At 39.3% G+C, this 26250-nt stretch overlaps 6 protein-coding genes across 6 annotated transcripts in view; 2 read left to right on the top strand and 4 right to left on the bottom strand.

Moving 5' to 3' along the window:
- The window catches only part of LOC128681802 (uncharacterized protein), a 74554-nt gene that overhangs the window by 10638 nt on the left and 37666 nt on the right, over nt 1-26250 (top strand). The window lies entirely within an intron of this gene.
- On the bottom strand, nt 153-3442 carry LOC135309998 (collagen alpha-2(IV) chain-like). Its single transcript, XM_064436893.1, has 2 exons — nt 3344-3442; nt 153-3032 (listed from the first exon to the last, which is right to left on the bottom strand). The coding sequence occupies exons 1-2, from the start codon at nt 3366-3368 to the stop codon at nt 634-636; spliced, it is 2424 nt and encodes an 807-aa protein (XP_064292963.1). The 5' UTR covers nt 3369-3442; the 3' UTR covers nt 153-633.
- LOC128681804 (uncharacterized) lies at nt 7710-10756 on the bottom strand. The gene is made up of 2 exons (XM_053765998.2): nt 10548-10756; nt 7710-9680 (listed from the first exon to the last, which is right to left on the bottom strand). The coding sequence occupies exons 1-2, from the start codon at nt 10603-10605 to the stop codon at nt 8611-8613; spliced, it is 1128 nt and encodes a 375-aa protein (XP_053621973.1). The 5' UTR covers nt 10606-10756; the 3' UTR covers nt 7710-8610.
- LOC128681701 (uncharacterized) lies at nt 12582-14765 on the bottom strand. The gene is made up of 2 exons (XM_053765811.2): nt 14431-14765; nt 12582-13812 (listed from the first exon to the last, which is right to left on the bottom strand). The coding sequence occupies exons 1-2, from the start codon at nt 14498-14500 to the stop codon at nt 12785-12787; spliced, it is 1098 nt and encodes a 365-aa protein (XP_053621786.1). The 5' UTR covers nt 14501-14765; the 3' UTR covers nt 12582-12784.
- On the top strand, nt 19632-21621 carry LOC128681807 (basic salivary proline-rich protein 1-like). Its single transcript, XM_053766003.2, has 2 exons — nt 19632-19737; nt 20516-21621. The coding sequence occupies exons 1-2, from the start codon at nt 19728-19730 to the stop codon at nt 21613-21615; spliced, it is 1110 nt and encodes a 369-aa protein (XP_053621978.2). The 5' UTR covers nt 19632-19727; the 3' UTR covers nt 21616-21621.
- Nucleotides 23338-25724, bottom strand: LOC128681806 (uncharacterized). The gene is made up of 2 exons (XM_053766002.1): nt 25607-25724; nt 23338-24777 (listed from the first exon to the last, which is right to left on the bottom strand). The coding sequence occupies exon 2, from the start codon at nt 24475-24477 to the stop codon at nt 23518-23520; it is 960 nt and encodes a 319-aa protein (XP_053621977.1). The 5' UTR covers nt 24478-24777; nt 25607-25724; the 3' UTR covers nt 23338-23517.

The following is a 26250-nucleotide window of genomic DNA, read 5'->3' as shown; positions in this document are numbered from 1 at the left end:
CTGTCATAAGTATTATGCTTTTCTATAAATTTTTTTCTCCCTCTTCCTTTCCATCCAAATTCATATCCATATAATTCATCACCATTTTTATCAGGTTGTATCTCTTCCCTTCTCATTACATGTCTAAACATATAAATAATAAAACAAGCAAAAATAATATTTGTCTTTATTTTATAGATGATTTTCTAATTGCACCTTACATTATCACATGAGTAGTTACAATTATTAAGAAATACATTTTATCAAGTATTTCACAAAATTGTACTTGTAAAATAAGGCATTGAATTTGACCTAGTAGCAGTATAAGTACACTGTACTTAGCTGCTTATCTAAATGAAAAAAAAAAAAAATAGAAGAGACTAAACATTGATTAATTGTAGGCCGAGTCGCACTCTTCAATAATGATAATGGAAAACAACATTTAATTTCAAATTCCAGAATTTTAAGAATTATATTCTAAGAAGTAAATTAAAGAATTACGTTTCTAACGTGAGAACATTTATCTGCGTGTGGTACTGTGGTCTGAGGGCCCACTTCTTGAAATTCTATGAAATTATGCTTGGGATTTAGTGAACATTCCAAAAGAATTGTGAATGTAATATCATGTCTTACGTTAGTTTTGGCCTCAGTAACTTAGCCTAATACCATTCCCATAATATCTGATGCTATTTTCATGGCCATGTCATTACTATCTTTGTCGCATGCATATTTACCATATTTTGTAAGACATATATCCATGCCAGGTGTCCATCCATGTCCTCCGGGAACCCATGGCCCGGGACCACCAGGAGAAATGGGATAACCATAATCTCCATAGTCTGGCATATTAGGATTAAAATAACCGGTATCATGAAAGCCCCCGGGAGCAATTGGACCTCCGGGAACATTACCAGGTTGGTTAGGATAACCGTTACCACCATATCCTGGCATATTTGGAGCGATATAATGATTGTTACCACCGGTTCCATGGTAATTCCCGGGACCATTAGGTAAACCAGGATAGTTAGGATAACCGTTACCACCATATTCTGGCATATTTGGAGCGTTATAATGATTGTTACCCCCGGTTCCATGGTAATTCCCGGGACCATTAGGTAAACCAGGATAGTTAGGATAACCGTTACCACCATATCCTGGCATATTTGGAGCGTTATAATGATTGTTACCACCGGTTCCATGATAATTCCCTGGCCCATTAGGTATACCAGGATGGTTAGGATAACCGTTACCACCATATCCCGGCATATTTGGAGCGTTATAATGATTGTTACCACCGGTTCCATGATAATTCCCAGGACCATTAGGTATACCAGGATGGTTAGGATAACCGTTACCACCATATCCTGGCATATTTGGAGCGTTATAATGATTGTTACCACCGGTTCCATGATAATTCCCTGGCCCATTAGGTATACCAGGATGGTAAGGATAACCGTTACCACCATATCCCGGCATATTTGGAGCGTTATAATGATTGTTACCACCGGTTCCATGATAATTCCCTGGCCCATTAGGTATACCAGGATGGTAAGGATAACCGTTACCACCATATCCCGGCATATTTGGAGCGTTATAATGATTGTTACCACCGGTTCCATGATAATTCCCGGGACCATTAGCTATACCAGGTTGATTAGGATAACCGTTACTTCCATATCCCGGCATATTTGGAGCGTTATAATGATTGGTACCACCGGTTCCATGATAATTCCCTGGCCCATTAGTTATACCAGGTTGATTAGGATAACCGTTACCTCCATATCCCGGCATATTTGGAGCGATATAATGATTGTTACCACCGGTTCCATGATAATTCCCTGGCCCATTAGGAATACCAGGATGGTTAGGATAACCGTTACCACCATATCCTGGCATATTAGGAGCGTTATAATGATTGTTACCACCGGTTCCATGATAATTCCCTGGCCCATTAGGTATACCAGGATGGTTAGGATAACCGTTACCACCATAACCCGGCATATTGGGAGAGTTACCAGGCATGATTGGCGCACCTGGTATCGTATACGGACCAGTATACCCATGGCCATGATCATATCCATCGTGATAACCACCTACACCGCCATTACCTTCATAGTATTTTAATTTTTCACGTTTTGGAGGACCAAAAAGTCTGTATTTTTTAGGTTTATGTTTTAATTTTTGGTTTTTCTTTGGTTTTTTCTTACCTTTCTTCTTTTTTTTGCCATTCCCTTTTCCCTTTTCTTTGCCCTTACCATTGCCATTTCCTGCATCCTCTTCTTTAAAAAGGTTTTTCACCTTTTCGAATTGTTTTCCATTTACTTTCCCTTTGCCATCACCTAAATCTTCCAAGCCTTCGTCGGAATTCTCCACCAAAGCACCAAGAGTAACACCTGGATCTCCGAAAACGTTTGTCAATTTATATTTGACTTTTTTCTCTTCTACGCCTTTGTTATCCACTGAATTGGAACTGAAGTCACTATCAGTTTTGGAATTATCCCCTAAATTGGGATTTTTCCCAGGGTTTCTGTTAGAATCTTCATCTGAGTCTCTAACACTGTCCGAAAGTTCAGGAACACTAGTGACCGAAGATTCGGACACCACATTTTCGAATTTTGGTAACCAATTATATATGCAACTGGTGCAACGACGGTATGGATGAAGTTCACGGAATTCTTGTAATTGTAACACACAAGGACCTAAATGTATTACCTTAAGATCAAGATTAAATTTCGTGGCAGATTTAAAGTCTTGAACATTGTAAGTTTTAACATCGCTTCCGCAAATGGTGTCATCTTCAAGAATTTCATTACGAAACGGTACTGACACTGCTTCATAAAGAGTCCTTAGATGCACAAAATTATGTGATACAATTGATTGGTCAAAAGTTTTCGAAGATTTTTCTGAATGTAATCGTTTTAAAGATAGTGAAACTGTTTTATGTGGTCTTTCAAATGTGTACACTTGATCAGTGCTTGCACAAAATTCCGTATTTGGTGACGTCCGATTTCCAGAAGTAATTATTGTTTGAGACAGCAAAAGAAATATAATATCTGTAAAAAAGAAATAAATATTGACAACCAAATAAAATGATAAAGATGAAGTAACAAAGGACAAAGTCGCTGCTGTCTAATAAATTGGACGAGATTAAATCATATTCCAAAACACTTTTGAATGCAATTGATTTTGATAACCGACCTAGTTATTTTCCTTGTAATACCTAATTGTGGAATACCTAGGTGTTCGTCGGTTAACTTTTTATACTCTGATCAGTCTATATTAGTCTCTAAGGAAGAGGCAACCCAGAGCCAATATAGCTACCACTTTAAACATAAAATTGCCATATTTGAGCTAAGTACATTACCTCTCCATAACCTGCTATCAAACATAGTTGACTTCTACAAAAGCATAGCTAAAATCGTTTAAAAATATTAATTATCTTTGAAAAATCCAATCAAGTCTGTTCTAATCATAAATTTTAGTGTTGTTACATGCTCAGTCTAAAAATCTCATGTAATATTAGGACGAATTGTGTTAATTTAGTTAGGTTAGGGTGTGTGTGTGTTTTTATATAGCCTGTATTATGTGTCCCACTCCCTTTTGTGTTCCAAAGATTAATCTTGAGCCATTTGTTACCAACCACGTTGAAACTTGTCTAAATCATGTGTGTGTTACTAACAGAAAATTGCAAAATGTCTGTTTATAAATTGAAAACATTTAACGGCCCACACTAAGTTTGTATCGTGAATCCGATGGACAAAAACACAGAACCGGGTACAATGTACCTGTGATCACAAGTACAAACATTTTCTCGCAATAGAAATCGAACCCAAGACCCAGAGGGATCTACATAAAGTGCGCTAAGGGTAGACGGACAAATGGTGATCTGACACGTCATTGTGACCACAAGTTGTCTTTTTATTTACACGATGCGTACACGATATAGAAAAAAGACAGCATGTGGATGTTAGTAACGTGCGTTTGTATGTTTCGTGGTAGTCCTTTCACATTCGTGCAGTAAACTAAAAGGAGAGGAGAGTAAACTAAGACATTGAAATAAATATCTTACACAATCGGGACTAAAAATGTTGTGACAAAACCATACACTACACTAATTAAAAGCTACTAATTAAAAATGATGAGAATATAATCAAGACTCTTGAAATGTAATTACTTCACATTCTCTCTCATCTCTCACATTTGTTTTCCTGTTTTATTCCTGAACCATCGCCCAGGGTCAGTTTTCTACATTTTCGTCTCCACTTGTCACTGTCGTCGGCATCCCTAGCTGTTAGATCACTGACACACATATCATCCTTGAGCCCTTGACAACATTAAATGTTATGCGTAGTATTACTTAAAACCTTCAAAAATGAACTTAAATGGCATTTATTACCTCACCAAAAATATTAATATCGTAGCAATTAACAGTAACATTGTGTTGGATAATGGGTAACAAGTATAGGAAAACTGTATTAGGGAAAACGAAACGCAAATTTATAATAATCTACTTGTAATCACAGTATTGTACTTTGTGGACTACATTGTTACATATATTTAACGAAATTAGGAACATATATTTAAACTTATATTAGAACTTTTTACATAAAATAACAATGACAACAAACAATTCGTATAAACTAGGTAACGAGAAAATTGGCGCTCAATTCAAACATGACATCTGTCACTGACATTGATAACTATTGTGACTTAACTTATCGTTGACTATAAGAGATCTGTACATGAGATAAGTCCGCTATTGTATATCTTTATTCTATTAATTTTAATTTAAGTGTCTATTATTTTAGTACAATAAAGTCATAACAAACAAAAGATTTTGTTGTTCTTCTTGGCGAATGTTACATTTGTATAACTATTCAAATTAGGTATATTGAGTTTATATTATATCATGTTTTCTCATTTACAGTAGAATTTATTTTTTTCCGCTCCCAATAACACCACCAACAGTTTTTCATTTTATATCTTTCTCTCTCCAATTCTTCGGAATCAAAGTCTTCATAAACTTTGAACTGTTCATTTTTCTTATTTTCGATTTGCTGTTTACTTCCAGCAGTATCCAAAATGGCGGGATTAAACCGCCATTTTGAATTAGCCAAACGTTCAACAATTGAACTGTCATAATTTCTTTTCAATTTCAAAAAATCTTGTCCAGAATTTATCACTTTTAGGTTATGTTTTACTAAAACCTGTTTGTATTTTCTGTTATTGTAACTTTTCGAATTAAGGTCACGTATTTTACGATTTCTAAGTAGGATATCATCAAAAAACACTTTAGGTTTTACCCGCTTTTTAAAACCAGGGGGATAAGATCCTTTATAAACCATATCCCATCCGTGATGTTGTAATCTTGAAAGAGAGAATTCTCTGTAAGTCTTGTAGGTTTTACCATTACTTGCGCATAATAAAGGTTTTCCGTGTAAAAGTTTTGTCATACTTTTGCAATGAAGTCGGTGCAGAATTTTTAAATCTGGATCTACAATTCTAACTAGAATTAATTCTATTTCATCATCATAAATACGTTCATCATCTTTGTATAGCTGTGTTGTATTGTTATAGTTTTGTTTTAGACATAATCGAGATTCCATATAACGGCTAACTATTTTGAGGTTAGGTTTCCGTTGTGGTAAACTTCTTCTTTCGTATATGTTTGTAATATCACCATTTTTATTCAAAACTGTTATATACGTTGTGGCTGTAGTAATATGGAGTGACAGAAGAATTATGGAATATGTTGCCGCTGAAAAAAAATTAATCTTAATCATTGAGCACAGGAATCCCACAAAACAACATCAATTTGCTTAGGTACTTATTCACACTTTCAATTTAATACTGAACAGCTAATAAAATAATAATGGTTTCAATTTAATACTGAACAGCTAATAAAATAATAATGGTTCTTGAATCAACGACCAATTTGGAGAAATTGGAACAATTTTGAAAAGGCATTTTTTTGATAAATTTGTTTAACAGCAGCGACGCCATCACCAAAACCTAATCACTTTACGTTTTCTCATTTGGTTCTGCAGCTTTTATGCTTTTTCATCTCCAATTTTGGGTTGCTTTATAATTTAGTCAAACTTAGCATTTTCTTCAATAAAAATATTACCATTATACATTTTTTTCCACAGCATTTTAAATTATGTTTACAGTTAACTATTCTACCTCTAAATTGTAAATCAAACGCTTAACAAAGCTATTATTTAAGAAATTATAAACATGGTAAATAAAATTAAAACAATTATGATTATGACAAGTTTTTTATTAAAAGCGTATAATTGAATATTTATTAGCTAATTTGCTTTTGATATGTAACATTTTTCTCCGTTTCCTGCAAACTATCCAGTGAAGGAAAATACCGTGAGTAATCCTACACTCTAATTGATAATTTATATAGTATGTGAAACGGAGAAAATAATGGCAAACCACTTTATCATATTGCCAAGAAAGTCACTGCGTTTGTTTCATTCTTATTGACCATGAGGAATACGGAGTGTATACAGTTCACAGAAACACTATTCACAATTTTTTTTTTGGTTGCTCAAAATCTAGATCAGTTTGAATTAAAATACATGAATATAAATATGCACCACACCCAGCCAGCTCGGAGGCTGAAACGGACAAGCCTATATCTACCTACCAACACTGCTTCCATCCATCAAAGTCACGTTTGCTGGAATATGCGTCCTTCGTCAACATGCTTCACCTTGCCACCAAAACAGCGTCGAGCTCGCGGTAAGCTCGCTTACTTTTTTGCTGTCAATGCGAGGTATCAGAGGACGTTATAGATAAGTTTGAATTAAAATAATCGGTAAATTTAGTTCTGCTTGACATCATTAGGTTAGGTTTTGGAGATATAAAAAAAAAATTCGGCGAAACGTGCTTCGGTGAACAGTGTTTCTGTCTGAGGTGCCACATTCGAGGAATACGACTGTAAGACTGTAAGGAAATCAATGAAAAATAAAAGAAGCTGCAGCGTACCCCCCAGGTGGTCGGGTGACCTCACTAAAGTGACAGGGAAATATCTGGTGCAGGCTTCCAACTGGTCAGGTTGGAACTCCTTGAAGAGGCCTTTTTTTACTGCTGAAATGTTTGATGATAAAATCACACATTTTTGGATTCGTCCAAACGCTCCATACTAAATGACAGGAATAAGGTGACGTCACAACTTGCTAAAATATTCACAAAGATAGATAATATTTGTTGACTTTAAATATTACGTTTATGGTGATGACTTCTTAATAAAAGTTGTTACAAAATTTTAGTTTTTTTATGATTGTTGAATTCGTTTTTATAATTTCATACTTTTTGAAAATTGACTTTCCAACCAACTATAAATCTTCGTTTACTGATCCAGCTGCTGCATTCTTACAGTTGTTATAATGATCGTGAGTTTAGAGTTTATCTATTTCACCTAGATCATACATATGTATTTACAATATTCTCTGACCTTACCAACACTATTAATAGCACTAAATGAAACTATTTAAATAACTATTTTATTATCATACTGTAATAGCTATTTATATTCCAAAACTGGGCCAAGGCTTCAATATTTCTTCTACGGTGCTCGGTCCATTGCTATATCGCGCAATTCTTTGTTGAACTTGTTCGCCACTCCTGCACGTACCTACGTAGACGACCCGGCCGCCTTCTGCCCTCCGATATGTGAGCGAGTCACACTTTAGAACTAAGTAAATAAAAATACTTCATTGTTTTTAATGGTTTATTTCATTAATACATGATTACATTAACTAATTAGTAATTACACTATATTAGCGGTTTTAAATGTATTTGTATTTTATCATTTATTGGATAATTGGAAATAGCCCTTACTTGACTCCTGAACGGATACTATATAATACTACAACTGATATCAGAATTCTTGTTTAAATATAATAAAAACAATAAATTATACCTTTGTAGCGGAGATACCTATATTTCAACAAACATACATCGCAACACGTAATCGTGCCGGCGGAAATCAAAAATTCAATATTAACGTTGTGCATTTTCGACGTCTTAGGAATTTTTGGGTCGCCGCGAGTTTAAAACTTTTTACCTATCACAAAAACTGCACAAAGCCGCTAAAGAAATGTTTACTTCAAAAAATAAATATTCTTGCCTTACTCAAGTTAGGGAATAAAGTCATGCGTCTCCAAACGCCGCACGTGGTACCGGTTGTTTTCACGGGTGAATATTTAATTGCCTGTGGCAAGTCACTTACGAAGAGTGATCTAATAATATTCGCGGAGTCAAATTCATAAACGTTCTCAATTTTGTTTAAAGCTTGCGCTTAAAATCACAATCTAACGCATGAAACCAAATTTTTTGATTGTGAATATAAATAAATAAATAAATAAACAAATCACACAGATTGAACTAGCCCCAAAGTAAGTTCGAGACTTGTGTTATGGGATACCAACTCAACGTTACTATATTTTATAACAAATACATATATAGATAAACATCCAAGACCCGGGCCAATCAGAAAAAGATCATTTTCCATCATGGCCACCGAGATCGTCATTTATGCTTAATACCTGCGAAATGATTGGTGAAAACGAACTTAATAAATTCGATTGCGCAAGAAATCGCCCCCGACAAATCCTGTCACCAAATAATATCAAATATGCAAGAAGCAATATCATTGATAATACCAAAACCACCTACTACTATATCTTTCGTGCCGCATATCAATTTGCCTACATTCGAATCACATATCGAATGACTGGATCCATGATCTATATGGCAGCCATGGCCGCAATGGTTGCCATGGTCGCAATATCCGCCAGGACCACAATAACCGCCATGACCACCATGCCCCCCAGGCCCACCAGGACCCCCAGGACCTCCAGGGCCCCCAGGTCCACCAGGTCCACCAGGCCCACCAGGTCCACCTGGCCCACCTGGCCCACCTGGCCCACCAGGCCCACCAGGTCCCCCAGGGTACCCAGGATAATATAGTTTAACATGATGACCAGAACCGCTCTTTACAGATCCTGGATTTTCGGATTGTGGTATCCAATCGCATCCTTTACAACGTCCTATTGGTCGACTTTCTGATTCAACCAATTGCAACACACACGGCCCTGCATGAAGCATTTTTAGGTTAACTTTTACTTTTACAGCTGATTTAAAGTCTTGATAATCATATGTTTTAACATCGCTTGCGCAAACCGTATTTTTGTGCTTTTTCCGAAATCGCCCTTGCTTATCGCATGGTCCAATGTGTGCTATATTTAGTTCTGGTTTATCAAAAACATTTGACGAAATTTCTTCGTTGTTGTAAGTTTTAGTTTTACCATCAGTACCGCAAACAAGCACTTTGAGTTCTTTATATTTTAGCAGACACGGCCCTGGATGTAAGATTTCCAGATCTGGTTTTTTTAATTTAGATAATTTCACTTCCGAATCGTTTTGATAAGTTCGTCCATCATTACCACATCTTGTTTTTGCTTCGTCAATAGTTTTCAGTGGTACAAAATCATGCGCTGCAGCTAATTTTTCGAAAATCTTTGAACAAGCACCTTGATGCAATAATTTTAAAGAAGGCAGTGTTGATTTAACCGTTTGAAGTTCTTGATAAGTGTAAGTTCGCCCATTATTTGCACAAAATTCTGTTGCTGGTGACGCCGGATCTCCAGTAGTGATTGTTTGGAACAGCAAAAGTATAAACACATCTGTTAAGGTTGAAAATACGATAGTTAAATACAGCTTTTAGTTGAAATAACTCATACTGCTATAGAAATTTATGTTAAATTTATGTATCAAAATTTATGTAAATAATAATAAATATATTAGGACAAATCACACAGATTGAGCTAGCCCCAAAGTAAGTTCGAGACTTGTGTTATGGGATGCTAACTCAACGATACTATATTTTATAATAAATACATATATAGATAAACATCCAAGACCCAAGAGCCAATCAGAAAAAGATCATTTTCCATCATGACCCGACCGGGGCTCGAACCCGGGACCTCTCGGTTCAGTGGCAAGAACCCTACCACTGCGCCACCAAGGTCGTCAAATTCTGAATTACTTCTACCTTGGTTCTAATGCACACAATAGTGGCGGACATGAGTTTATCTTAGATCTTAGAACAACCGTCCATAATAATATTTTAAATGCGAAAGTCTGTCTGTTCCTCCTTCACGGTTAAATAGCTAGATCGATTTTGATGAAATTCCGTATGCATGTAGTTAAAGACGCTCAAAAGACGTTCAAACATAGGTTATCTCTTTTTTTGAAAATTTTCGCTTTTGCATAGAAATTCACACTGCGGGTAAAAGCTAGTGAGATATATTTTATTGAATTGAATTTTAGACAGTTAACTTTAGTAGCTAACTGTGTTTAAACAACAACAAAGTCAACTCTAACTTCGGTCATTTTTATTTATTAAGTATGATTGATATATTATAAAAGCGACACAGCCAGAGCATAGATTCGAATGGTGGAACCCAGGGCATATAAAAAAGTGTCACAAAAGTATCGCGACCATACGATCCTCTACAATAAGAAATTAAAAATAACGGAGGGATTCGTACCTGAATTGAGGCGCCATCTTAAACTTGAACCAAAAAAATAATCCCAGGAAAAAGTCATTTCAATTCTGTTGATTGTTTTCAGGCAGATTTTTCAAAAGCCATCCTGTACATAGTTTTACATCACAGTCGCTTATACTCAGAGACCAAAAATATTTTCTAAATTTCGATTTCAGTTAAGATATTGGACATAAAACTTCTTCTTTTTTCGATTTCACGGTTTGTTATTCATATTAGTGGATCATAATTGATTAATTTTAGCTGCATAAATCATAGTTGTAATTAAATTGAAGTCTATTAGTAGGCAAGAGAACACAACTTTAGTTATGCGGGCAGGTATTACCAATCTCTCTCTCTCTCTTTCAACAAAGCTTAGACAGAGAAAACTATATACACAGTCTGTGAAAAAAGGGAAGAAGACGGATTTTTATCGAACTATTTTTTTTTTTTGCTATTACAATACCAAATTGAACGGCCAGGATTTGTTGATAAACATCCAGTATTGCCAGCTAATGGGAGACAGGGCCATTTAATTCCTTCATTTTCTCATCGTTCATACAAGAAAGAGAAACGAGATAGAGTGATAATAAATCGTTTTACAATGCTTAAGGAGTCGCTTCTGTCTTCGTATATGAGTGCATAGGAGTTATACGTGTTTACATTTCACTTCTCACCATCGAATCGATTCGAAGTGAGATGCAGCGAATTGTACAGCGTTGTCGTCGCGGCACAATAGCGCAATGTGATTGTATTGATGGTGAGAAGTGAAATACAAGCCCGCACTTCGCCCACAGTTTAGTTCTGTTCTTTGTCCACAGGTGTCGTATTGACTCTTCAAATCTTTGCAACAATAGGATATTCAAAATATAACAACGGGAGCGATCGTATACACAATTATGGAGTAATAATTGTCAAAGTTACACCTAACCTCAAATCTGTCCATCATAGTCCGGTTCAGAAAATAACAAACAAAGCTGATAGTTATTACCCTGGTAATCATTACCCTGGTAGCCATAACCCTAGCAACCGTTATCATAACAGTCAATATTCTAGTAGTTATAACCCTGGTAATCATTACTCTGGCAGTCATTACCCTAACAAACATTACCCTGATAGTCATTACCCTGACCGTCATTACCCTGTTAGATATTACCCCCATGACCATTATCTAATCAAACCTCCGCTTAGGAGTGGTATTAATATTTGTATACTTTTCAATTACTGTTTCGGCGGGCCCTCCACTGAAGTATACTATGACGACAGTGAAGTCAACGAACCACCGGCTGAGGAAGACAATGGTAAACCCGCTCCCGAGGAAATTACCTATGGCTTCTGCCTCGCTCCTGGCTATAACGGTAGATGTCGCCGTGCCGTGTAATTTTAGAATAAAAAAAATAACACAATTTTAAACTTTTTTAATATCTCTACAATCTATAGTGCATGGTGGACGATCAATTTGAAGAAGAATCACTAATGACGTTAAATTTATATAATTTTGGAATTATTGTTTTGTGTAATTTTACCTACATATTATTTGAACATTGTCCAGAATTTATAATAATAGTAAAGTAATAGTAATTGTAGTAATCAACTGCGCTGGCCACTATGATTACACTCGAAAAATAAGTAAGAAACGATGTTCCAATTTAAAAAATAATATGATAAGAATCCAATTGAATACTTTTCTTTTGGAAGTTTGATATCTCTGATTAAAAAACTGAAGAGCGGGTTATGACAGCTGCTACTCATTCACTCTCGTGGTCGACTTAGTCTAGCTATCTAGCTACCATATAGCAGTGGTCTGGTAGTATATGTGTTTGTTTCGATAGAGAAGTGAGCATAGCGATCTCCATAAGTATTATATTTTTGGTTTCCAATATAATTGCATTTTAATTACCACTTCGCGTTGTTTGATTTATTACGACCATAGAAATTGGTCGACTATCTCGATACATACAAATATTAGTAGATTCAAATATACAACAGCTGCTACTAGTATCATGTCTTTATCCCTTCAAGGTAGACAGAACAATGGCGTTGAAAAACAAATTTTATTTATTCACAGATAAAGGAAAGTATACTTATAAACCCGAGTATTTATAAAGGCATTAATTCAATTAAAATATCAATATTTTTAGCTTAATGCCTTGACGCTTTCCTAAGGAAAAGGTTTAAACATACAGACAGAATTGACGGACAACCGGACAACGAATTATCGCTCATTAAACTATAAACTGCCATTACCATAATAAAATACCAAAAATATCCGATGCAATATCTTTGATGACACCATAGCCACCTTCGACAGCGTCTTTCGTGCCGCAAACTACTTTACCTAAATTTGAATCGCATATTTCACGTGGAGGATGCCATTGTTTAGGCCCACCTGGGCCCCCAGGGCCGCCAGGACCTCCAGGGCCACCAGGCCCTCCTGGGCCTCCAGGGCCTCGAGGCCCCCATGGACCCCATGGTCCGCCAGGACCTCCGGGACCACCAGGACCACCTGGCCCACCAGGCATGCCAGGAGCACTTAAAACACTAACAAAACCAGTTCTAGGTCCTTCAGGGTAACCCTTCCTTGGTGTTAAAGAGACTAAACGATCATCAGCGCCTGGCTTTATATATTTAGGCAACCAATCATCGAGATCATCCAATTTTAGTACGCACGGACCCAAATGTAGTATTTGTAGATCTGGATTTAATTTTACAGCTGCATTAAAGTCATGATAATCATATGTTATTATATCGCTAGCGCAGACTATATTTTCATCGTCGACTGGTGACTTTTTCAGCTGTCTATTTAGCGTATTACATGGTGCAAAATATGCTATATTCAAATCTGGTTGATCAAATTTCTTTAATGAAATATCTTTACGATGGTAAGTTTTATCATCACTTCCGCAAACAAGCATTTCAAATGGATCATATTTCGGCTGACATGGTTCTTGTTGTGAGATATCTAAACCTGGGTTTTCAAAAGCTAATGTTTTCACTGCCAAATCGTCTTGATAAGTTTGACCATCCTTACCACATTTGGTTTTTTCGTCGTCAATAGTTTTCAGTGGTGCAAAATCATGCGCTGCAGCAAATTTTTTGAAAAACTTTGAACAAGGACCTTGATGCAATAATTTTAGAGAAGGCAGTGTTGATTTAGCCGATTGAAGTTCCTTATATGTGTAAGTTCGGCCATCATTTGCACAAAATTCTGTATCTGGTGATGTCAGATCTCCAGCAGTGATTGTTTGGAACAGCAAAAGAAATAACACATCTGTGGAAGATATATTATTTTAATGTCTTGGTAGCTTTTCAGTTGAAATAACGCTCACTAATACTTCAATTTGCTTTTGCTGATGGCGAGTAATTTCTACTTAAATGACTAGACGAAAGTTTATTAGTAATTTGAATTCTGCCAGTATTATTAATATATAATATTATATTACGACTGGCCGACTGGAATATTAGTACCTTCTTTACACAACTGTCCATAAAAAAGAGTCCATACTGCTTGACATCACAACCTTGACGACATTAAGCCACACACCTAATTTCAATCCTAATCCTATCCTAACTAATATTATAAATGTGAAAGTAAGTTTGTACGTTTATTTGTTTGTTACTCCTTCACGCTTTATCTATTTAACCTATCTTCTTCAAATTTTGCATACGTGTAGTTTGAAGTACGGAAAAGAACATAGGGTACTTTTCATTCCTGAAAAATGTCTGTTCCCGTGGGAAATTACGCAGGCAAAGCCGCGGACAAAAGCTAGTTTCTAATATTATTAATATCATGGAGAAAGGAAGAAGGAAAATGTCTTCGATCAAACACATACTAATCTTGATTCTGTTGATTGTAAGATCGAATTTCGATTTAAAGAAAAGTTTGTACCTGAATCCAATCTCTCCACGAATTTCCATCGTAGCTTTGTACCATATAAGTATATCCAAGTCATATACATTGCTGTTGATTATACAGTGTTCATATCACAACCACTAGCTTTTAGACCTAAATGTAGACTTATTTTTTCTGAATTGGTTCTCGTATGTTTCCATTTCGGTCAGGACGTTGGACACAAACCATGTTATGTTCAATTTAATGGTTCGTAATTGATTAATTTCATTGATTAACTTAATTACAGAAATCTGAAGCAAATTAACTTAAAGCCAGAAGGCCTACCGCGAAACATAAAAATACGTAGCACATTACTAAAGTCCACATGCTGTCTCTTTTCATCATAACGCGCACGCACCGTGTCAAAAAAAGAGGGAACGTGTAGACGTGCTACGTGTTGTATGTTTCATGGCCACCGGGCCCTATTGCTACGTTGCGTCGTGACTTACATTGTAAGTCGACGGACGTCATGACAACGAAGCACGACTCTGCCATTGGCACGGGCAAAACATGCGATTTTATGTGGAAAAGACTAATCTACACAATCAACATCAATTTATCTACCACCATACTAAAGTTATAGATTCAAATATATTTATAATTAGCTTTGGCCTACACTTTCGTAGGTATTGGTATGCAAACTCATGGAGGCACTAACTGGATTCGAACCTGGGACTCTTCGATCACAGGCGGTGGACTACCACCGCTTAAATTTACTACGTTCCATACAATAAGAGACACGCCTCATTGCTCAATCGCGCTCCATCATTTTGACGTCCGTCCCTCAACGCAGAAATTGTATAGGGTTTCGACGCACGTCAAATGCATGTCAGTGTCAAACAAACCATATAACCATGAAACTATCCCATGACGTTCCCATGGAATTAGTAAGTACGGAGTACCTACTAATTCCATGGGAACGACAACGTGCTGCGACGACAGTTGCGACGGTTAACAGTACGGAATGCCTGGAGCTCATTCACAGGGTTGTGTCAATCTAGACACTGATGGATGTGGAGTCACTATCTAAGTAATTATTCTGGATGAACATTATATCTCAGACCAATAATTTTATATCAAATTCCTCTCACTAAAATTGCCATAAAGTCAATTTCACACATTGCTCTCCACATTACTGATGTATAATTGATTAAAGATGGTATTTCGTGATTTAATTAATCTCAACCGAAATCAGAACTACATTTTTTTGTAATTAAAGTCTTGTAAAGACAAACAATAGGAATTATCGTTATGTGGAAAGGTATTATCTATATTCTTATAAATAATAAAAAGAAGTTCCCCTGTCGCATCTATCTGTCTGTATAAACACTATAACTCAAAAACTACACGACGCATTTTTGTACAGTTTTCACCAATAGATAGTGTCAGTGCTGAGTAAGGTATAGGGGTATAATTTATTACATTAGTATATTATATATTAAATATACGCGTTTCGGCATCAACTCTTCGGTATGAATATCTAGAAATCTAGTACCATCGAGACCAGTCTCAAGTTGTCCATGACCTTGAAAGGTATAATAAAAATAAGTTAAAATATATCCTAAGAATATCCTAAAAATTTTATCGATATTTATATTCGGTACAATTTTTTTACATCCCATCGAGTTGGGCACCAATTATAATAATATTTCAGTAGAGTAGTAACACCCCACCCATCTTAAAAATGTACAACGATTCCCGCGATATCAGTACAGTACAAAAAACGTCACAGAAAATCAAAATCAGTACAGTGCAAGAGAAACTTTTCACAGAAGAGCTAGGTTTCTATTGCTAGCTCGTCGTCCTCCGTCACGCACTTGACATTGACGTACGACACAGGTCAATATGAAGACCTGTAGAAAATAATGGATCACAGAGGAGCCACGTGGTGTTGCGTCGTAATAACGGAAAACAATTTATAGCAATAAGACCATACTCATAGAGCCATGCAATGGCTCAGCCGCGCTCCGTCCCGTTGACATCCGTCGAATAATATATAATAAAGTTAATAATAATAAAGTTTCCACTTATGTCAACTCACGTCAGTGTTAACTATAGAAAACAACGCAGGTACAGCGTTGACGCAACGCAATGGAACGTGACTCAGAAATGGGGCATGGCTCATAGTAACCCTTCAACGTGACACAGGGAGGCAACGTGCCGACACTCTCACCTGTCAAGCAGCGTAATATAACTTTCTTAGTTCTTTTCTTTGCCAACAGATGTCGTATTTATGTTCTTGCTTCTAATCATCGCAACGATTGGAACTTCAAGATTAGAATGTGGGAACGACGGCCGCACATACAGCCATGCAGACCTATTAAAAGCCCAATATGGTCGACCTAAACTCAAAATGGTCCACCATGGACCGTGTAAAGTCAAAGTTAAAAAAACGAATGAAAGAGCTAAATTTGTTTGTGGAAGTGACGTGAAAACATACGACAATCGACAGTTCAAAAAAGCACGATTGATGGACCAAAATTTGATAATGTTACATAATGGACCGTGTATGTTAAACCTGCGTACCAACATACAAATCACATATCCCGGAGGTCCAATTGGTCCTGGTTATCCTCCTGGTCCTGGTTATCCTGGCGGTCGTTATCCTGGTCCTCAATATCCCGGTGGTCAATATCCGGGCGGCCAATATCCTGGTGGGCATCCGCCTGGTGGCCAGTATCCTGGTGGGCAACACCCTGGTGGCCAGTATCCGGGTGGGCAACACCCTGGTGGCCAGTATCCGGGTGGGCAACACCCTGGTGGCCAGTATCCGGGTGGGCAACACCCTGGTGGCCAGTATCCGGGTGGGCAACACCCTGGTGGTCAGTATCCGGGTGGGCAAAACCCTGGTGGCCAGTATCCTGGTGGGCAACACCCTGGTGGCCAGTATCCGGGTGGCCAGTATCCGGGTGGGCAACACCCTGGTGGCCAGTATCCTGGTGGGCAACATCCTGGTGGCCAGTATCCGGGTGGGCAACACCCTGGTGGCCAGTATCCTGGTGGTCAGTATCCGGGTGGTCAACATCCTGGTGGCCAGTATCCTGGTGGGCAACACCCTGGTGGCCAGTATCCTGGTGGGCAATACCCTGGTGGCCAGTATCCTGGTGGGCAACACCCTGGTGGCCAGTATCCTGGTGGCCAGTATCCGGGTGGGCAACATCCTGGTGGGCAACACCCTGGTAGCCAGTATCCTGGTGGGCAACACCCTGGTAGCCAGTATCCTGGTGGGCAACACCCTGGTGGCCAGTATCCTGGTGGGCAACACCCTGGTGGCCAGTATCCTGGTGGGCAACACCCTAGTGGCCAGTATCCTGGTGGGCAATATCCTGGTGGCCAGTATCCGGGTGGGCAACACCCTGGTGGCCAGTATCCTGGTGGGCAACACCCTGGTGGCCAGTATCCTGGTGGGCAACACCCTGGTGGCCAGTATCCTGGTGGGCAACACCCTGGTGGCCAGTATCCGGGTGGGCAACACCCTGGTGGCCAGTATCCGGGTGGGCAACACCCTGGTGGCCAGTATCCGGGTGGGCAACACCCTGGTGGACAATATCCTGGTGGGCAACACCCTGGTGGCCAGTATCCGGGTGGGCAACACCCTGGTGGCCAGTATCCGGGTGGGCAACACCCTGGTGGCCAGTATCCGGGTGGGCAACACCCTGGTGGCCAGTATCCGGGTGGGCAACACCCTGGTGGCCAGTATCCGGGTGGGCAACGCCCTGGTGGCCAGTATCCGGGTGGGCAACACCCTGGTGGCCAGTATCCGGGTGGGCATTATCCTGGTGGCCAGTATCCGGGTGGGCAACGCCCTGGTGGCCAGTATCCGGGTGGGCAACGCCCTGGTGGCCAGTATCCGGGTGGGCAACGCCCTGGTGGCCAGTATCCGGGTGGGCAACGCCCTGGTGGCCAGTATCCGGGTGGGCAACACCCTGGTGGGCAACACCCTGGTGGGCAACACCCTGGTGGGCAACACCCTGGTGGGCAACACCCTGGTGGCCAGTATCCTGGTGGGCAACACCCTGGTGGTGGTCCAGGAGGTCATTATCCTAATGGCCCAGGAGGTCTTTATCCTAATGGTCCAGGAGGTCCAACTAATGTAAATATTTGTATTATGTTTCTTAGCTGTAACATGGCCAAAGTACCTCTTAAAGGTAAAAAAGTAAATAAAGTGCCACCTTTGGTAATTGGCCTAAAAAGAGTGTTAAAGTATCCTAGTAAGAAAATAGAATATTGACAAAATCATTTAATTTTTTATTTGTTTTATTTATTTTTAAAATAATAATGACATTGTATTCTTTTTGTTTCGTTTCATTCATGGATTTAGTAAGTACTTCGTAACCTACTAATTCCATTGTTTCATTTTAATCGGTGAATTGCCTAATCCCATGCTTCAACCTTAGGCTTCAACACGACAGAAAAATAAGATGCAAGATGCGCACTGCTACGTAATAAAATATTTTAATAAATACAATTCTGAAGACTTGGCTATGTTTTACATGGACTGCCTCACGTAAACCCCTAGGGAATATAATTATTACCTATTATAGTATTGTCAAGGCTATTGTGTACATAGGTCGCCTCGTAACATCCACGGATGGATATGGAGTGGTCCTATTTTAGAGTAGGACCAAATGCCACAAAGTTGTAGCACGTAACATCATCTCCTACCGCGCAGAACATTCAACAAGAAAAAGTCTATGACGTCAAAATCCTTCTCTATCTCATTCTTCAGAAACTAACAAAAAGCCAGCTATTGATCTAAACATAACCAAATTCAACTCCCCCATAGAAAACTAATGTCTGGTTAAAATGCCTCTCCCGCCCGGCCCTGGCAGAAGGGGCAAACCCAAGATACGCTGGCATGATGTCGACATGGACGATATGCGGGGCAATGGTCTGACAACTAGGGATGCCGGCGACCGTGCGAAGTGGAGACGAAAACGAAGCGGACAGGAGCGGAGCTCCGACGCTAAAAACTGAGCAAAAAACGGGAAAAGTTCTGATGAGAGAAAGAATAGAACAGAATTTCTCGACTGAGGTAAAGACAAAAACATTACATTTTTTAATATTGGGGACTCGGCATAGAGGTTTGGGGCTCAGATATCACCAGGTTAGGAAATCTAAGCATGAAAGACATACGGGATGAAATCACACATACTACTGTTATATCCAATTTCATGCGTTCGAAATTGATTAATACCATTGCATTTGGCTATCGTTCTCAATTAATTCCAAGCAGTATCGAAACATTAACATCGTTTGTATCCTATAGCAGACATAACAGTCTACCAGTTGTAATGTCGGAAGGTACGTTGTCTATTCAACTTCATTTTTTTCGTACATTATTTGTACATATGTCTGTACAGCTGGAACTTTACAGAGGTGACTAAATTTGCCAAGCCAACAACACTCCAGGAGTTATTCGACGTCGTCCACAACCGAAAGGAGATATCCCACGTCTATCTCCATTGGCATTCCACTACAGATCGCGTTCCACGTTTTTTTTTTCTGCTAAGCTAAGGAATAATTTTCCATGCAATGTTTCCGAATAGGTTTGTTTTAGGACCTTTAAGAAAGGGTATATCGCGTTCTTAAAAAGTCTACAATGCACGTAATAACTCATAATAAGGGATTACTGGTATCCTTAGACTGTGGTATTTACTTACCTCTCAAGCAACCTGCTTGCTTGAAAAAAAAACCTTTTAGTTACATTTAATGAAGTTCACAACATCCCTCCAGAGTCACTAATCTCTAATAAATTAACGGACAAACAACTTCGCATGCAGAACTAAGAGACAAGCCTGGATATGCCGCTTCAACCTGGTTAAAATAAACGTGGACAAATCCAAACTTTATCTGATATGAAAAAGTAGGAAAGTGAACCCCGAATTCTTGTCAGCCAGGATCAGCTTTACGACCCATAAAGTATGGGTCGTAAAGCTAATCTTTATGGGTGCGAAAGAAACCTTGAAAGCACCCCGATGAGAGCCAATAACTTGACATTTGAAAGGCATTTGCCAAACAGTGAGATGTATAATAGCTCTAAATAAATTGACTGTACAAATTGTGTCTTTTCATCCCACAGATTATTGTCGTTTGCTCCTCCAAATGGTCGTATTCTTTGGGCCAATCACGGCGCTTCGGAGTGACGGCCACATATACACATCTAAAGAATTAATACTACCCCGACACGACAAACATAAATTCAAATTACTTCCCCGTGAACCGGAAAATCTAATATGTGGAAACGATTTAAACAGTTACAGCTATCGGCAGTACAAAATGGTACAATCGGTGAATCCAAAATTGAAAATGGTGCACTCAGGGCCTTGTTTAATGAACCTCCGTACCACACCTGATGAAGCCGGTGCTCCTTCTGATCCTGTTGATCCAGCAGCTCCTTCCAGTCCAAACACGCATCCTGGTGGCGCAAATCAGCCCAGCAATCCACCCTATCAAGGCGGCTCTCTCCCTCCTAATTGTCTATCCCACCCTGGTGATCCTAACTGTCCCCAATATCCTGGCGACCCTTCTTATCCTGGTGGACCTATGTATCCTGGTGGTCATTATCCCAGTGAACCAATGTATCCTGGTGGTAATTATCCCGGTGAACCAATGTATCCTGGTGGTAATTATCCAGGTGGACCAATGTACCCTGGTGGTAATTATCCCGGTGGACCAATGTATCCTGGTGGTCATTATCCAGGTGGACCAATGTATCCTGGTGGTAATTATCCCGGTGGACCAATGTATCCTAGTGGTCATTATCCCGGTGGACCAATGTATCCTGGTGGTCATTATCCAGGTGGACCAATGTATCCTGGTGGTAATTATCCCGGTGGACCAATGTATCCTGGTGGTAATTATCCCGGTGGACCAATGTATCCTGGTGGTCATTATCCAGGTGGACCTATGTATCCTAACGGTCCTACAAATCAATATCCCTGGAGTTATTATCCTAAAGGTCCCTATCATGGTGGTCACCATCACGGCTATTATCCTGTTGGACCTTATCCTGCTTCTGCTCCAGGTTCTTCCAATGTTCAAGTTTGTGTACTGTTCCTTAGTTGTAATAAGATCAAAAAGCGTCTTAAAAGTTTAAAAGGCAAAAACGGAGGTAAGACGCCTCCATTGGTTATTGGACTGAAAAGATTATTAAAGAATTCTAGTAAGAAAATAGAATAAGGTTAATGACGTTGTTTTATTTAAGTTTAACCCATTACAGCTGCCGCCCGCAGCTCTGCTTAACGGAAGCTTATATTTGACTCCACACAAGCTATACCTATTCAAAAATTCATCAAAAAATTACACCAACGGTATGAGATATAAAAGATCGTGATAGACAAAAAAATCGGATTTTTGAATTTATAATAATAATTTAGAAGTTGGGATAACAGTTATTTATTCGATTAATTTTTACTGCATGTTGGTCTGGGAGATAAAAAATCGTTGAATGTGCCGCGTAGATTGTAAAACTCAATCAAACGGTACTGAAAATAACCTGGTTATTGGTTATTAAAATCCTAAACTGGTTAAACACCCCGCGATGGGCTTGCAACTTCTCGCTATTAATTTCAATTACACCAATAAACCCATAATAGCTAAACTTGGCCTTCAAGGTTTAAACACTCGGCTCTGTCTACCGCGTAAAGGATAGTGACGTGACACTGCACCTGTCTAGCCACATCTGTCTAGTGGTGGTAGTATACACGTAAGTAACTATTAACATTGAACTTCGGAGCGGTTAAGACCGTCCACCTGTGAACGTTCGATCCCAAGTTCGAATTCTACTCGTGTCACATGAGTTTGTATACCAATCTGACTCATGTATAGAAGTTTTCATAGACCGCCACTTGCTTCCGGTGAAGGAAAACATCGTGAGGAGACCTGCACACTAGTTGATAATTTATCACCTAGTGAGTGAAATGGAGAATGCAATGGCAAACCACTCTATTAAAATTGTCAAGAAAGTCATTGTGAGTGTTTCATTCCAATTATTAACTACGACCCTAAGCCATGAGGAATACGACTATAAAGAGCACTTTATAGCCAAGGCTATGTCGCCTCATACAATATCCACAGAAGGAATGGAATATTCTTATAAATTACACTCTATTTTATGTATGTTGTAATTATCTATACTAATAATAAAACTGTAACTGGAATATGTCTGTACATAGGAGATATTTACGAAAAAAAATAGGAGAGGACTATTTAGGCTCAGTAGCAGCCAAAACAATGTTTTTTAGAATTTTTATCTGTATGTTTGTACGCGACTCACACAAAATATACTGGACGGATCTGAATGAAATTCGGCACAAAGATAGATTGTGGCCTAGATTAGAATATAGACTTTTTATCCCGAAATTCTATCTCAAAAGGGGAGAAATAGGAAGTGTAAGTTCGTATGAAACTTCGTTATTTTTGAAGCAAGACACGTATAATTTCAGATTTACGTTCACCCTTAGGTTGGAATTTCAAAAATATATTTGTATTGTATCTTCCTCTTCAAGCTTCTATTCAATCGACATTCGTGAAATATTGCAAGAAATAATAGATCTCTGAACTGTCCCCGTGAAAATTGACGCAGGCGAAGCCGCGGGCAAAAGCTAGTGTAAAATAAAATCTTATTGAGCATAGAAAAGTGAATTGCAAGCTCGTACTGAAACTCTGAAACTTTAGTGCAAGTTGCCACACTGTGTTTGGTCGACTGCGCCTCATTGCGAAATGATTTGATAGTGAAAATCTAATTGCAAACTCTAAACAACGAATACTGAAATTAGTATCAATTCCATGATACGTTTTCTTCTGAAAATCATTTAAAACAGCAACGCCAAAATTTGTTGTTGTCGAAGAAAATGAAAATAACGTACTTTTAGGGATTTTCTTCTTAAAAACAAAACAAAGTTCATGAGATATCTAATGTTTCGGCGGTAATTTAATACACTTTATTATTTGATATTTTTTTATGTTTCAAAACCCTCTTCAGACCAATTTCGAAAGAGGGGGCTGGTCGCTGTATACTATTACCATATAGCTTCTTCTTCTTAAGATTGTAAAGATAACCGTTTGGTTTACACAAAAGGCCTATACAAATATTAATACTGATAGGGGGATTATAATATCCAGCATAATCAGGATAATAGCCACCTGGATAATGGCCGCCTGGATATGTGGGACCAGCTGGATGATGGCCGCCTGGATATGTGGGACCAGCAGGATGATGGCCGCCTGGATATGTGGGACCAACAGGATGATGGCCGCCTGGATATGTGGGACCAGCAGGATGATGGCCGCCTGGATATGTGGGACCAACAGGATGATGGCCGCCTGGATATGTGGGACCAACAGGATGATGGCCGCCTGGATATGTGGGACCAACAGGATGATGGCCGCCTGGATATGTGGGACCAACAGGATGATTGCCGCCTGGATATGTGGGACCAGCAGGATGATGGCCGCCTGGATATGTGGGACCAACAGGATGATGGCCGCCTGGATATGTGGGACCAACAGGATGATGGCCGCCTGGATATGTGGGACCAGCAGGGTGATGGCCGCCTGGATATGTGGGACCAGCAGGGTGATGGCCGCCTGGATATGTGGGACTAACAGGATGATGGCCGCCTGGATTTGTGGGACCAGCAGGGTGATGGCCGCCTGGATATGTGGGACCAGCAGGGTGATGGCCGCCTGGATATGTGGGACCAACAGGGTGATGGCCGCCTGGATATGTGGGACCAGCAGGATGATGGCCGCCTGGATATGTGGGACCAGCAGGATGATGGCCGCCTGGATATGTGGGACCAGTAGGATGATGGCCACCAGGATATATAGGACCGCCAGGATAAGGATGGTAGCCAGGATACTGTGGAGGAGCAGCAGGAGGATGGCCTGGATAGGGTGGATTATTAGGAGGAGTATAGCCACCAGGAACAGTGGGACTAACGGATCCAGTATCATCGGATGGACCAACAGGATCATGGGGGTCAGGAGAGCCAGAGGGGTCAGAAGGATCAGCCGGATCTGCAGAATCAGAAGGAGCATCCGGATCTTCAGGATCGCTACGGGCAATGAGTTTCATCATACAAGGCCCTATATGCAGCATTTTCAATTTTGGATAAACGAATTGTGCTATTTTATACTGTCGATGGCTGTAACTATTTAAATCGCTTCCGCAAATAAGATTAGGGTAATTTTCCGATTCATGGCGATGTAACTTGAGGTTAGGTTGATCGAGTTGAGCCGATATCAGTTCTTCAGATGTGTACGTGTGGCTGTCGCTTCGAAATGCTGTGATTGGTCCAAAGAATGCGACCATTTGGAGAAACAACCGGTATACATAATCTGTGGGAAGAAAAAACACAAACTGAAGTAAAAATTGTCTTATATCCTCTCCTAATTCCTCCCGCAATGTCTGAGATCAGTGCCCGCATTCCTACTTTTTCTTCTACGCTTTCGTCTTTGGCATCCTTAGTATTAAGACACATATCGTTGACGACATCCAGCACTTTTCCAATTTGTCCAGGCAGAAGCAGCATAGCCAGACATTTGCCCCCTAATTCTGCATGTCATTATTATATCATAAATTATCATAGCGAGGCTTGTGATAAATATATCTAAAGTGAAGTATTTTATAGCATAATAGGAAAATGATTGTGGATTGCTTGATTATAAGCAGTCATGGACATTAGAAACCCGCGAGTTATTGCTGCGTCGCAGACTTTTAAATCTTCTTCTTCTTCAATCTCAAACGTATTCGTTAACACAGAACAAATTAACCTAGGGCGTAGTATGTTTGCAATTCAAATCGAGTCGATTCGCAGTGAGACGCAGCTAACCAATTACAGAGCGGTATTGTGACGCAACGACAACCACACTATGTGATTGGTTAGCTGAACATCACTGCGAATCGACTCAGTAGTGAGAGGTGAAGTGCACACCCTTACTTCGCTTCGATGTTGAACGCCAACCATCAATATGATGGGGGTGAAATTTCTAGACTAATATCTGGAATATATATGGTCTTGACCCAAAGTCGAACAGTTCCTGTGTTGACGAAGATTTAGGGCCAATTTTGTCACCTCGGAATAGGCAAAGTTTCAGTAATACAGACACCGTGTTTGTACAAATAAATACACAAAAAATAACGAAGTAGATATACTTAATCACGTACCTTCCGACATCACAACTATTTTGTCTATTTGATAGACTATTTTGTCAGCTATATTCTACATTTGTAAAATACTCTGTTAGTGAATAAAATGATAATGAAACAGGTAGAAGTTAATTGAGCATGACAATAGCCAAAGCGGGCAACTATTAATCAATTTGGATGCATGAAATTGGACATGATAGTAGTATTTGGTGACTTCAGTCCTTCATGTCTTTCCCTGAAAGTGGTTCTCAGAGTGTTTCGACCGTTGCGACCGCGCTTTTTCGAAATTTTAACAAAAATAAGATCTGTACTATGGTAATGGCAATTTTATTAATGAGTGATTTTGGAAATGATTCCTTAATCAAGAAAATTTACGGATCGTAGCGACAGCTCGGTAGCAGCGGTCGAAACGCTGTGGGAACCACCATCATACCGGATTAATTGATCTGCTGAGCTCAAGACATCAAACCGGTGAGACTCGAAAGAATATCACGTCTTCACCCTTAAAGGCAGAACCAAGATTAGCGAAATTCGTAAGACAAATTTAGCTACACAACGGGCTTTTTGGTAGACAGGTTACTTCGATGCTGATCTGAGAGGAAAGGAACAAACACAATATGAAGCAGCAGGTTATCCTCCCGCGCAGATTGTAATAGTTGATC

Source organism: Plodia interpunctella, chromosome 28 (genome assembly GCF_027563975.2).
Source record: "Plodia interpunctella isolate USDA-ARS_2022_Savannah chromosome 28, ilPloInte3.2, whole genome shotgun sequence".
In the NCBI taxonomy this organism is placed as follows: Eukaryota; Metazoa; Arthropoda; class Insecta; order Lepidoptera; family Pyralidae; genus Plodia; species Plodia interpunctella.
Note: the sequence above shows the minus strand (reverse complement) of the source record. Positions and strands in the feature narration are given on the sequence as shown.